At 42.0% G+C, this 13,436-nt stretch overlaps 2 protein-coding genes across 2 annotated transcripts in view; both read right to left on the reverse strand.

The window, feature by feature from the left end:
* Window positions 1-420: 420 nt before the first annotated feature.
* On the reverse strand, window positions 421-5,701 carry DRG1 (developmentally regulated GTP binding protein 1). The gene is made up of 9 exons (XM_057411463.1): window positions 5,619-5,701; window positions 5,309-5,432; window positions 4,438-4,613; window positions 3,983-4,052; window positions 3,242-3,411; window positions 2,394-2,524; window positions 2,040-2,207; window positions 981-1,103; window positions 421-535 (listed from the first exon to the last, which is right to left on the reverse strand). The coding sequence occupies exons 1-9, from the start codon at window positions 5,658-5,660 to the stop codon at window positions 436-438; spliced, it is 1,104 nt and encodes a 367-aa protein (XP_057267446.1). The 5' UTR covers window positions 5,661-5,701; the 3' UTR covers window positions 421-435.
* The window catches only part of LIMK2 (LIM domain kinase 2), an 80,528-nt gene continuing 71,761 nt past the window's right edge, over window positions 4,670-13,436 (reverse strand). Inside the window, exon 17 of the transcript XR_008972425.1 lies at window positions 4,670-4,685. The gene's annotated coding sequence lies outside the window, so the exon portion shown is untranslated. The remainder of the gene's footprint in view (window positions 4,686-13,436) is intronic.

A 13,436-nucleotide genomic window follows, 5' to 3' on the forward strand; every position in this document is an offset into this window, starting at 1 on the left:
CTTTTATCATAGGTGTAGTAACATGAGAGACAGCTTTATGTCGTTTAGTACTGTTTGTAAGATGCAGTTCTTCAACCTCTGCTTTTTATGTTTTGTTCTAATTTAGAACAAAATAATTCCTGGCATGTGAACTTCTCTGCAATTTGGACAGATGTGTACATGCAGCAGAAAATCATCCCAGGCATCAGCGCTTCCCTGTACCATTTTGCCTTGTGAAAGTCATTTAATGCAAGTTTCTCATCTGTGAGTTCTGCCAGAACAGGACACTGCAGCATGACTTGGCCAGAAATACCGGCTTACCATGCAATAAAATAAAAAACAATATTGAAAACCCAATACCCATTTGTTAAAGGTTTTCATAGAATAAGCCTGTTCTTTGCCACTTACAACTAAAGACAAATTTCAGGCCCAGCAGCGAACTTTGTGAGAATGACTTTATTTCTTCACGATCTGAATAACATCTTCATCTTCCAGAGTATGGTCTTTACCAACCTTCTGAGGGTTGTGTTTAACAGATGAACCCCAGACCAGTGCACTGAAAGGAGAAGAAAACTCAAGTTTAAAAGGCTTAGAAGTGTAACATGCCAACGCTGGAACAGCAGCTATTTCTGTCACAAAGCTAATACAGACAGCAATGCTTACGAGCTATTTTAATTCTCCTGCAAGTACCTGGATGAGTGGGCTGTGTGAACCAGAGTACCAGCAGATCAAAACAAACCATGAAGTCATCCAAAATACTTGTGCATACAGGACAATGGCCTGGAATGCTGCCTTCAAATATCTCTTCCCCACAGAGGAAATTTATCCAGGAAAGAGCATAGGAACATCAAATACAGTAACTTGTCACAGGCAGATCAGTTCCATCACATTAAAAACAATCTGATAACCCTTCTCCCCTTTTAGTTTACAAGAGAACAAAAGAACAGACCAGGAGGTAAATTATTTTCTATTCTCTATTATTTTTCTACAATACTACTTACTATTTAAAGTCTTTGATGAGATTTTTGTGGATCTTCATGCAAAAATCCTCCACTGTGGTCTTGCAGTAAGGTAGTACCACAGGAGAGGTGTAGTCTGGGAGCTGCCCTTTAGGTTTGGTGTAGCTGTAATGCAGATGGAACAGTCAGTCAATACCAAAACCTCCTCTTCTCTTTCAACCCATCATGAAACCTCATAGATCACTGGCACTGTCATCCTTGTGCCAAGTTCCACTGTTTCAGTGGTGACAATAGATACTCTGTAAAGTGTTTGGTGTTGCTAAGCTGAAATTGCATCTGAGTAACCAATGTCAGCAGCAGGTTCTCCCTTGTAACTGCAAAGGTTTATCACTAGTGAGCTTAAACAATGATGAAACTGGAAGAGTTGACGGAAAAAACACCTACACTATTGTAACTCCAACTCCTGATTTATGGTTTTTCAGGAAAAGTTCAACATATATTGGGAAAAAACCTGACAAAGCTGCAGCCCCGATACCTAAACATTCTAAATCCCTTTTTACAATAGATGTTATATTGTCACAAGAAGGCAGATTCATGTAGCAGGACTATTAACAGCTTCAGTCATAAATTTATCCAAATAAATGCATGAGAAGTATGAGGTAAACCTGGAATAGTTTACAGTAAAAATACCCAAAATGCTAGATGAAGAACTAAATTCAGTTCTGGTAAGAGCTGAATGCACGACAGCCTGAAGAGACCACCCCTGTAAGTCACAACTTTGCACTAAGTTTGACTAGAATTCCATGTTTTCAGGAATTTTTTAAGATGTACTTTGGCCTTGGTTCCACAAGGTGCTTGTTTAATTCCCCTACGAGTTCAAAACACAGCACTTGTGACTTTAAGGAACTGTCCATCACACTACACATATGATTTCCGATTTACAGAGTGAACATACTTCAGTGACAGAAGAAATCATCATTTGAAAGCTGAAGCTCTAAGCTAGTAGAAAACCCTTATAAAACAATCATTCATCCATTCTTGAGACATCCTTCAGTCTCAGCCTTACACTGAAATCCACAGAAGACAGTAACTGGGACTCACATTCGTACTAGCTTTAAGTAGTCCCAAATTTTCTCCAGCAGATCATCGAAGTTCCAGCGATGATGAGCAGATATTGGTACACAGTGGGGTACTTTGTAAATAATATCTAGTTCCTCAATGGAAATTTGGTCAATTTTATTTAGGACGTAAATGCACGGGATGTAAACCCTGCAAAGAGAAAGAAAACACTGTCACTGCAGCCTAGCAGCATCAGCTACCTTCGTCAGAAAGATCTCCCCTCTCCCTGTGCTGATACCACATGGCTAACTTAGGTTCTATGGGAAGCAGACATGAGAAACAACTCTTTGCAATAGAAACTGCAGGTTAGAAACAAAGCCAGGAGCCCAACAGTACCTGTTTCCTTCAACAACATCAATGAGGTCGTCAGCAGTGGCGTCGCTGCGCAGTGTGACATCAGCATTGTGAATTTTGTACTCTGCTAAGATGCTCTTCACTGTTTCAGTATCCAGCTCACTCTGAGGACACTGAATGTAGACACAGTGTTAAGGAATTGAGTTCACAGTCAATTCAACATTTACAATGAATAATGCTATCACCTAGCAATCACTGCAGGTAGATTACTAGAAACAATAGCACTGTATGTTCCTGAATTTGACCATGATTTGACTATAGTTAGCCTCAGAAGAGGGGACCAAAAAAAAGGTTTAAATCCTAACAGCTTTATTTACATTAGCACCCACTGACACCTGCCATCAAACATTTCAAAAGCAATGTTTCCTGTCAACCTGCCACCAGTTGCAGTACAAACCCATGCATCTACCAGTTCAGTGCCCAGCTAATGTTAAGTGCTTAGATCCCAGGTATGAGTTCTTAATTTTGGTATCTACCTCTGGATTTCTATGCTTTTAAATATTTGGTGGTAAATATGAAATAAGGAGCAGTCCAGGCTGAAAGGCCAGAGCTCCAAGCAATCCTCTGCAGAGCAATGCTGTAGCCACCAAGTGAAAGGCAGGTTTTGTAAACTCCTTTGGACCTCAGAACCTGTAATTGTTGGAAAGCAACCACGCCTCTGATTTGGGGCGGAGGAGGTGGTCGGGCTCCTGGGATAGGTATGGATAGCCTCCAGGACAAGTTAACTGACTGCAGCGGGAATGGTCCCAGGGACACCATTAACTGCAAATGCCTCTTTCTTCAAGCAGTTCTATTATTGTTACTTAGGTTAAAGAAAACTTTCAACTTACTGTGGCTGTAAGGTTAATGCCTCCTTTATCCTTTTTTTTAAAGCCAATATTGGGAGGCTTACTATTAAGACGAATTCCAAATCCCTCCAGTTCATTTTCAATGATTTTCTTGTGACCAAGGGGTTTTAGCACATCCAGAACAATCAGAATGAGGTTACAGGTTCGAGCAACTGAGAATCACAAAAAGAAAGTAATCTCTCAATAAATGTAACACATGCAATCTGAGGCAACACAAAATATGGCTTAGTGACATATATTAGATGACAACATTAAAGCCCTGAAGGCTCGTTCATAGTACGTTTTTAAATTGCACTATGAGACTGAAGTTTGTACTGCTGACCAAGCATCACTGACATGTAGATCCTTACAGGTTATAAGAATCACAGAGGCTGGAAAAATCTTCCATCCTGTCTACGTTCAGACCCCAGAGTGATGACAATAAGCTAGGTAAAGAAATTAAGACACCAGCCTTGTTTAATATGCGATTACATCTGCCTTCAAAATTGGTAACATACTTTCACTGCAGTGTCAGTGCAGAGCAAGAACTCAGCAAATGCATAAAGCCAGAACTGAACACAGCACAAAACAAAAATGACACTACTGCTTCACAGTAGACTGCTCAATTCCAGCATAAAATTCAAGCTTTTGAAAGACATCAGAAATGGTGATTCAACTTTTCATTCTCATGAAGTGTTCTAGCTGAATAAGAGACAGAATGATGCCTGCAGCTCTCATACTCACCTGCAATGACTTGCCGCCCTCTGCCTTTACCATCCTTGGCACCTTCAATAATTCCTGGGAGGTCAAGTAGCTATTTGTTCAGAAGGAGGAAAGTAACTTGTGAGAAAAATGCTTTTCTTCATGGAGAAAAGAAAGCCTACTTTTACCTTCCTTCTAAACCAGCTACTGCAAATTCGAATAGAACATGGCAAAACTGTTTCCTATATATTGCATTACTCCACGCACCCTGTTGGTACAATGGAACAGATCATCTCATAGAGGATATGAGAACTCCCCAGAGAAAATGAGAAGCAGGGTAAAATCAGTTTTCCTCATGAAAACATTTCCAATGTACTCTCAAGCTCTTCTAAATGTCACTTGTAACCTGCTGATGTCAGGCTGGACCATTCAGCCATAACACCACTGCATCTAATATACACACCATCTTATCCCCACAGATAAAAAGAAGATCTCACCTGTATCTTTGCTCCTTTGTATCTAATGACTCCAGGCACGGTAGTTAGCGTAGTGAATTCATATGCGGCCACTTCAGAGTATACACCAGCCAGATTACTTAGAAGAGTAGATTTCCCCACTGATGGAAAACCCACAAACCCAATTCGGGCATCACCTGTCTTTGCAACATCAAAACCTGCAAATAAGGAACAAATATATTCATTTAAAGATCCCCATTTTCTAACTTCTCAGGTTCTGGAAAGCAGTCCTGCTATTACTTTCAATATTGCCTGAGTGAAAGCCAGTAAGCTTCCCTTCAAGGAGGATGACAAAGTGAAACAGACAGTTCACAATCTATATTGCCTTGCACAACTTTGCCTGTATAACACTCCATGGCACGTACCTGTCCAGAAAGTACATACTGCAAGGCTTCCCAGTGGGCTACACCTGACCTCAGTGTAAGTGGCACTTTAAGCACTACAGCTTCGACAATTTACACCCTTATATATAAAACCAGGCAGCTACTGCAAGATGCATCTTATGTAAAACCCCCTCAGACTTCTGCAAATTCATCAGACAAAATGCAGAAGCCCTTTCATTCATGCTTCAACAAGGGCCCCACCCCAAAACCCCAGAAAAGGCTACAAAGCACGACCAAGCTCCTGTACCAGGAAGGACCAGAGGGGAGAGAAAGCTGCTCCAGTTTATTCTGCAGACAATCGATTTAAGCGGACAAGAGCCACCCCCGTTACACTTACACGCGCGCACACACACACACACACACACACACACACACACACACACACACTCACACTCTCCACTCCGGCAGTAAGGAGCTGCCACTTCAGTGGAGGCCGCCGAGGCGGCCGGAGGCCTTCCCGCAGAACGCACCTTCCCCGGGGCCGCTGCCGCCGCCTCCCTTGGGGGTGATGAGCTCCCGGCGCAGCTTGGCCAAGCGGGCCTTCAGCAGCCCCAGGTGGTGAGCCGTGGCCTTGTTCTTCTGCGTCCGGGCCATCTGCAAGAGCACGGAACCGAGGACTCGACACCGGGAGAGGCTCTACCGGGCCGCGCCTCCCATCCCCCGGTGCCGGCAGGGCCCTGTCATCCCTCACGGAGCGGGCACCGCCTCCCCCGCTCCCGGAGCACCCCCGGTCCTTCGTGCCCGGCCCACCCCCGACCGGGGATAAGGCCGGGGCGTTACCTCAGCCTCGATCTCCGCGATCTTTGCCAGCGTGCCGCTCATCTCGGCGACTTGTCCCGGGCCCGGCGGCCGCTTCCACGGCTGCGGCCCGGCCCGGCCCGGCAGCGCGCAGGCGCACAGCGACCTCTCGCGGGAGTGAGGCTACAGCTCGCGAGAAGCGGCGGGAGCGCGCCTCACCGGCTAGGCGGGAAAGAGCTCGCGCACTGACTTGCCCGGGGGTGCTGTAGCGCCCCCTACGCGGCAGTTGCCTCGGTATCCCCCGCGCCGCCTGCGGCAGTGGGCGCCGGTGTCCGTGCGGGGTGGGCGGCGGCTCCGGGAGGAGAGGGAAGGGAAAGGTGTGAGAGGGAAGAGGAGTGTGTGTGTGGGAAGAAAACGTATGAGAGAAAGCGGCAGGGCAGCTGCAGGGATCGGCATGAGCCGGGTGTTCGACAGAACTGACGGAAGGCTGAAGGGCGGGGGGAGACGCACGGCCGTTGTGAGGCTGAGGTACTCCTCTGTGAGGCTGAGGTACTCTGAGGCTGAGGTACTCCTCTGTGAGGCTGAGGTACTCCTCTGTGAGGCTGAGGTACTCCTCTGTGAGGCTGAGGTACTCTGAGGCTGAGGTACTCCTCTGTGAGGCTGAGGTACTCTATGAGGCTGAGGTGCTCCTCTGTGAGGGAGCAACAGGGCTGCTGCAGCCGGCGTTACACTGAGGCTCCGAGTGTCCGTTTGTGAGCGAAGATGCGCGCTCGGTGTGGCGGTGGCGGGGTGAGCGCGGCGCGGTGTGGTGAGGCCGGGCACTCGCAGGTGAGGCGGCGGGTGCTTCTCCCTGTGGTAACACTGGACCTGGCGCCTCGACGAACGCGGGGGATCCGCCTCTGCCCTCGTTCTCCCTGCAGTACTGCTCATCACCAGGTGTGTAGATGTGCATATGTAGTCCACAGCCCTGCCGAGCCGGGCAGAGCTGGTCGTAGGACAGCTTCCTTTAGCTCATGCTTTGTAAACCCAGGACTTCCACAGTGAAGCTTTCGCACGGCTCCTTTCAGCTGAGCCCAGGTCATACCGCTTTGCCCAGGGACATCTGCCACTGTCCGTTGAATGCAGGCTACTTAAATAGATAAAGAATTCTTCCTTTAATGCCCCTTCAAACTTTAAAAAAGCCCCGTATCTCCAGCTTTTGACAGTATCCCAAGAAGCCAGCCAGTTGGATTTGGAATAAAAAGTATTTTTATGATGTAAGGAAATATCTTTTCATGAGTTTTCAGGATTTTAGAGTCTCCCAAGTTTCTTTCCGTGTCATATTTTGTCTGAATTGGAATAATTTATGGAAACATTTTTCGCCATATTCAGTGACCTTTCCAGGAAGGTCCTTCTGTCACAGTTTTTTACAAAGTCTGTTTCTTTATGGCATAGCTCAACATAAAACAACGATTTTCCTTTTTATTTTTTTTTTTAATTAAAAAAATAAGCTCCTGGGTACATACTGTAGCAGTGTTTATAATGATAACACTTGCTGAATCACCTGCCATACCTTCAGACAGGATTCTGAGCATGGTAAGACTGACAAAATTTAACTAACCTTGTAACACTTTTGGTAACTGAATTGTTACAGATCATTAACTTCAAGTTAACTTCTTTAGGTTACGGGAGAAAGGAGAAAAATATCCCCTTCTGGTCTCACCTTAATAAAAAAAGCAGTCTTTAATGTCATAAACTTCGTAGTAGGAACTGTCATTAATGTAAGCTTCTACAGAACTTACTAAAATAGAATCTCAAATAAAATGGGATTACTATCTCTGGTAATGCTAGCTCAGCTAAGGTAGTGCAAATGTACCTACCACTGTATATTTCTTCATTGTTTTATAATTATTCTTTGTGAATGATATCCATTTGCAACATAGGACATAGCAGATTAGGTATACATTTTCTCCCACTTATTTCAGGTGGAACTGGACTTGTTTATGCCTCAGCTGAATTCAGCCATACAATCAGTCCACATTTGTGATCCCTTTTAGTAACAGGATAAATACTGAGAAGAACACAAATTCTGAAGGCTCAATCAGGGGTTCAGACCACCTCTATTTTTGCAGTAGATGATGGCCAGCTTCAGAACTTGTTGCTAGCAACAGTAAATGTGTTCTTATAAACTCACTGCCTCCAAATCCCATTTATTAAGTCGAACTGAAAAATGTTTTTCCAAGTGTGGGCTGAATGAATAAAGATGTCAATAAAACATGTAGTTTGCAAATTTAGCTATGGGATGAGTTTTGTTTTCTGGTTTAGGTATTTACAGTGGGTTTAATGCACAACTGCTCAGTATATGCTCTTAAATCCTTTTTATCCAGAAAATTACTCAAGCAAAGATTCAGTAAGGAATTTAGGCACCTAAAAACTTGTTTCAGTGTTGAGTATTGTCCTTAATTACCTGAAGAGAGTAAGAGTTTAACAATTTGTCTGATTTTTATTTTCCTAGCCAAATTAACACTTTCTAATCAGAACTACATAGTTTATGTTAGTTTATAACAGCACCCTCTTTTAAGCTTCAGAAAGGTTTATTCAAGAGAGATTCGTTTCAGATTGTGAATAGGGTGTAATTATTTTTATTTACTGTGATGACTCTTGTGAGTTTTTTTAATATAAAGGTGGTTTAAGTGACATGGTGCTTGGAGAAGAGGGTGGTTGTGATCACAGGAAGTTAGGTGTGACAGCTGGGGAAGTGACTGAAAGGTGGGTATTCAGGAATGGATAAATTATCTCCTCTGAGGACAGCAATCAAAACTAGAAAATTAAGTGGAAATAATAAAACTTTATGAAAATTAAAAAACAAAAAAGTCAAAGAAGGGAAAAAAATCAAGGAAAATATTAATAGAAAATTGGATGTAATGTCAGAGGAGGAAAAATCCCCATGTGGAGCCTGAGAGAAAATGAAATGAGATGCAAGAGCCTGAGATATACTCAAAAGGTTAATTGAACTTTATGGTGGGCACTGATGGAAGATGGAGTGAGTATGTGAATTGGCTTTTTTTTTTATAGTATTAAAATATATATGTATAAGGTTTAAAGTGTGAGAATTCCATTTAGGAAATCCAGATGAAGTGCAAAGGTTGTAACTTGCACAACATTGCAAAGTCAGGCTCTCAGGTGGTAACTACTATGTCAGACAACACAGAATAAAGATTCAGATATGGAATAAAAAAATCCAAATGATCAAGGAGTCATATGAATTACTGATTAACTGAAAGTATATAACATAAGCACTTTTCCAATAATACTTTCAGTAAGATAAGGAAAGCAATATACAATAGGGTATTCAGAAAATGAAGGACTGCATCTGAAATAAAGGTTGTCTGCTCAAACAATTAAGAAACATGACACAGCAATTGGGAACAAAGCAATGGCCTTTGTTTCATCAAGCTACAGTGACAGGAGTGTGACTGAAATGGCATACACCTTATTAGCAGGAGCTGAACGATGAAGGGCTGTAGCAAAAATGGATTTCAGAAATTCATATTCCACATGCTCCAGTCCTGCTGACTCATTGATTTTGAGCAATTCATTTCCTTCACTTGTGCCTCAGTTTTATTTTTGCACAACAGGAATGTGCAGTTGCCACAGAATGATTGAAACTTTCATGTTTCCATAGCACTGCCCTGTGAGTATGGTAACTGTGGATCACTTCAATAGGACAGCTGAGTAGTTCATGCATTTAGCATGTTTTCTGTCAGCCTACCAATTTTAAATAAGATGCTTCATTATGTGGAAGATTATGAAATTCTTTCTGAAACAGCTATTGTTTTAGCTTAAGAGTTTTACTTACATGAGATGCAAATTAAGTTGAGAAGAGGCTTGCAAGTCTTTTGGATAATCATGTAAAATTTACCATTGTAAAATATATGGTAAAAACTCAGAGTATTACATTACTTGTGATAAATTGTGTAGTGTATGCTTCATTAAAATCACATAAAGACCCTTCTTCAAAATAAGCAGTGCATGCTCGCCTAGTTAGATTTTTTTTTTATTATTATTCTTTTTTTTCTGTTCCTCCTTTTTATTCTAAAATATAACTCCAGAACTTGTGGTATCAAGTCTATTCACAGTGCACTAAGAAGATTGTTTTAGCTTAAGAGCCACGCTGGTGGTACAGTACTTGTGGTTTTGGTAATTCACCTTATGACAGAAGCTGTAGCACATATTGGCAAACAACTGCACTAGTGCTACGTGTGTGTGCTCTTGCTAACGGACTACACTTCTAGCTTAGTGGTGGGGATTTCTGCAGGATTTAAGAAAAGTAGGAAGGAGGCGACAGGGAGGAAATGAAATCATGATTGCAGGTGAAACAAGGCTCTTGAAATTTCATATCCTCTCAGAAGTTATCACTAGCCCAATGAAAAATAATCTGTATTAAATGATAACCTTGACCTGAGTACCTACTATTGTAAGAATGATGGGAAGGGAACTGTAGCCAACCTGCCAGAGTTCCCTCATGAAAAAAGGGCAACCGCAAGTTATGGCATATAGCAAATCTGTTCATTTTAAGGTGATTTTTCTGTTATGTTTTTGCTTGTTGTTGTTTTTCTTTTGCAGCTTTTACAATTTTGTACATTTACACACAAACTTACCCTGAATTGTACTTTTATTTAGGAACTGGCTACTAATTAACCCTATTGTACTTCAGGGAAGAAGTGCTCATGCTGAAGAAGAGAGAAACCAGTTTAAAGTCATTACAATGAGCTGACAAAGGTCCAGCCTTCTACCTGCTTGGAGAAACGATTTTGAGAGCCCACTATCAAAAGGTAAGATTTTTGAGATCTGTAATACTGAGTCTTCAGTGGAACCATAAAACTGATTGCCTGAGGTGAAGTGTCTCAGGAAGTTGATGGAATTCACATCTAAATTGACTCTTGAGGCAATAGACAGAAAGTTGTGTCTTTTGAATGTTGTAAGAAATACAGATGTTTCTATTATTAGTTATCTTCCTGGATTGACTTTTTTATGCCAGTTTACCTGGTATTTACAAACAAATTGGAGTCAGGACAGTACAGCTTAGGCATTAATCTGTAAATACCAAACATTCCCTACTTGCATTGAGTATTTGAGGTTGTATTGTAATGTATGTTTTACATGAGAAAGTTGTCTGTCAGGTTTGCTTAGCTAAGCATGGATGCTTGATTCATGGGGAGTCCTAGGTTGCATTCCTATTTTGATCAGACCCTTAAAGTGGCAATCTTGTTTTGAATAGCTCAGGTTGCTTTGGTTCCAGGCAGTCTAGAGTAAGTTAAACTGGGTAGAGTGAAGAAATGAGAGAAATAAAAGGGAGATTAAGTATCAAAGATTGGCTTTCAAGACTGTTAAATTAGTTCAACAACAAAATGTTCTGTAGTTAGCATCAGCTCCCCAGACTGTCATGAACTGTCATGCAACAGATGGACTACACAGCACACAGTGAGGAGAGTAATCAAAAAGAAAAAAAAGCAAATAGTACAGTTTTCCCTTTTAAAAATAACTCTTTCTGCATACTTTTCATAGCATCATCTACCTCCCTATTAGCAGTTGCTGTCATTTTTGTGAGAATGCTCGGTATTTTTAAACAAGAGAGATGTTTGTCTGCTTCTAGAGGAGAAAGCTGACAAATCACTACCCCATGTTCGGATTACAGGGGAAACTGCTATCTGAAAGTCTGAGAATCCTTGCTGCTAGGGTTAGCATTCTCATGGGATGATTCCCAATAAAAAATTGAGCAATTTTAAAAACTAGATTTAAGTAATGATCAACCTAATAAGTAATGAATGCTGAATTAATTGCTTGCTAGATCAGTCACAGTTAATTAAAATTCCAGTGAAAGCTCAGAAAAACCGACAGCTATTCACTGAAACTGCAAGTGTGCCATGAAATGTTCAATGTTCTATATTTCCGTGGAACACACATGGAAAGGAAATGGTTCATATGACTAAATTAGCTGGCACAAGTGCTATGCAGAAATCTCGGCTATTATTATAATCCATGTGAACTAGTGACTAACTCACCTTAAAGAGTGTAATAATGGAGACTGTTCTGAAAATTTTAATAGCCTCAAGACCTACGATTCCAGAGTTGAGAATGTTCAACAAATAAGTATGACTCAAGTCTAATTAATGTATACCCAAATATGTTTGAATAGATTCAACTCCAACACAACCTTTTGTTACCTCCTGTATTTGCAGTTCAATTTAAGGTCTGCACTTCTGAGTAAGGCCAGTAGCAACCATTCTGCAGTGAAGCGAGCAAAGTACAGTGTACAGTCCCAAATGGTCCACACATGTTCAGAGCAAAGGAGGATTTTTTTAATACTACTGAAATACCAATCAAAGTGCTTCAGCAGACACCAGTCAGCTGCAAAACATTTAGGGACAGCTCAGGAATTCCCATGAGCAGGAGTGAGGCAGGAAATAGTGAGAAACTGAATAAAGTAGCTGAGGGAAAATGCCTTTATTTAAGAGGCTAGAATTAAAAAGGAGTTCAACAGATCCCAGTGCAAAAGATGTCAGAGAAAATAACTAGGAATCATCTGAAAAAGGGAGGAAAATCTGTGTACTGAGAATGTAAATTTTTAAATTCAAAACTCTTTCACATCATCTGGAACTTTGTCTTCAAGACAGGAACCGGTTAATTATGATGATAAATGAGTTCAAAGGTAACCATACCTGTGCACTTATATAGTTAAGTATGGGGAAATGTCATATAGTCATCACATTAAATCTGGGAGCTTCATCTTCAAGTCTGTTTATACTGATGAGCCAAACTTTGTCTCAGTATGGCACACACTACTTATTTGCAAATAGAAGAAATTTGGCAACGTGTAACAAACACAAGCTGAATGACTACTTTCATAGCCTCATATTCTGAGACAGGGACCAGAGAAAGCTAAAAGTTACAAGAAGTGGTCCTTCTTGAAATGTGTTGGTGAAGCCATGAGGTGGGGGAAGCCAGTATAGTACGGCTGGAAGTGCTAAAAGGAAAGATCCAGCCGTTATCGTGTCAGAGTGCTGAGGAACTACGGCGAATGGTTGTGCTGGTCTCTCTGTGATTTCTTTGGGATGCAAGGTGCTGGCAGTCATCTTTAAACATTATCCAGGGACAGCTCAGAATGCAAGCTCCCAGCATGCTGATGTGGCAGCCCCACAGCAAGTGTGAAGGGGTAAATTGCCAAGAAACATCCATGCTTTTGGGTGAATACTCAGCTTCTACCTAAAGGATCAGGCAGGGTGTGTTGGATGGTGCCTTTTAAACAAGAGGGTGGAAGCTGAAACCAGACCCTTCCACGGAGAAAGTTCTGAGGAAAGTGGAGTGAGAGCGGCAGGACCCCCCCTCCCCCTGCCTAGAGGAGAGACAAAGAACAGGCAAGGAGGGAACTGAAGTAGGAAGAAGGAACCATGTCAGGGGGCTCGGGAGTAAAAACAAAGCAAATTAATAAACCACTTGGGGAAAAGGCACACAACTGACCAAAGCCACTAGGAAAGATAAGCAATTCCAGATTCTTTAAGGGCTCTGTGTGTGTGTGTGCATGCAGCCTGGATAGTGTGTTTAAATATAATCATTTTTCTCTCTGTAACAAGCACAACCCTAGTGGCTGTGGCACCCAGACAGGCTTGCAGAATGCAAGCACTGTGTTATCTATATAACGCGGTGTATTCGAGCTGGGTTTGTCAGCACTGCTAGCACTCAAACAACCTCAAATTTCTAAAAATACATGTTTGTATCCGGGTGTGTGCATACATAACACAGTAATAAAAAGCTACTGGTAATATTCTGCCTGCAGTGTAGACAAACACTTCCTTCCAAAAGCAGAAGAAATCTGGCACA

Source organism: Pezoporus wallicus, unplaced genomic scaffold, assembly GCF_028554395.1.
Source record: "Pezoporus wallicus isolate ANWC-B61680 ecotype Strahan unplaced genomic scaffold, APGP_CSIRO_Pwel_v1 contig_6401, whole genome shotgun sequence".
Taxonomy (NCBI): Eukaryota; Metazoa; Chordata; class Aves; order Psittaciformes; family Psittacidae; genus Pezoporus; species Pezoporus wallicus.

What these genes read in the sequence shown, in the direction of transcription:
- DRG1 (XM_057411463.1), bottom strand. Translation starts at nt 5,660, where the DNA reads ATGAGCGGCACGCTGGCAAAGATCGCGGAGATCGAGGCTGAG. An exon ending in CGGCAGCGGCCCCGGGGAAG is followed by an intron (nt 4,614 to 5,308) that starts GTGCGTTCTGCG and finishes CCTTATTTGCAG; the next exon opens with GTTTTGATGTTGCAAAGACA. An exon ending in TACTTAAAGCTAGTACGAAT is followed by an intron (nt 1,104 to 2,039) that starts GTGAGTCCCAGT and finishes TCTGCATTACAG; the next exon opens with CTACACCAAACCTAAAGGGC.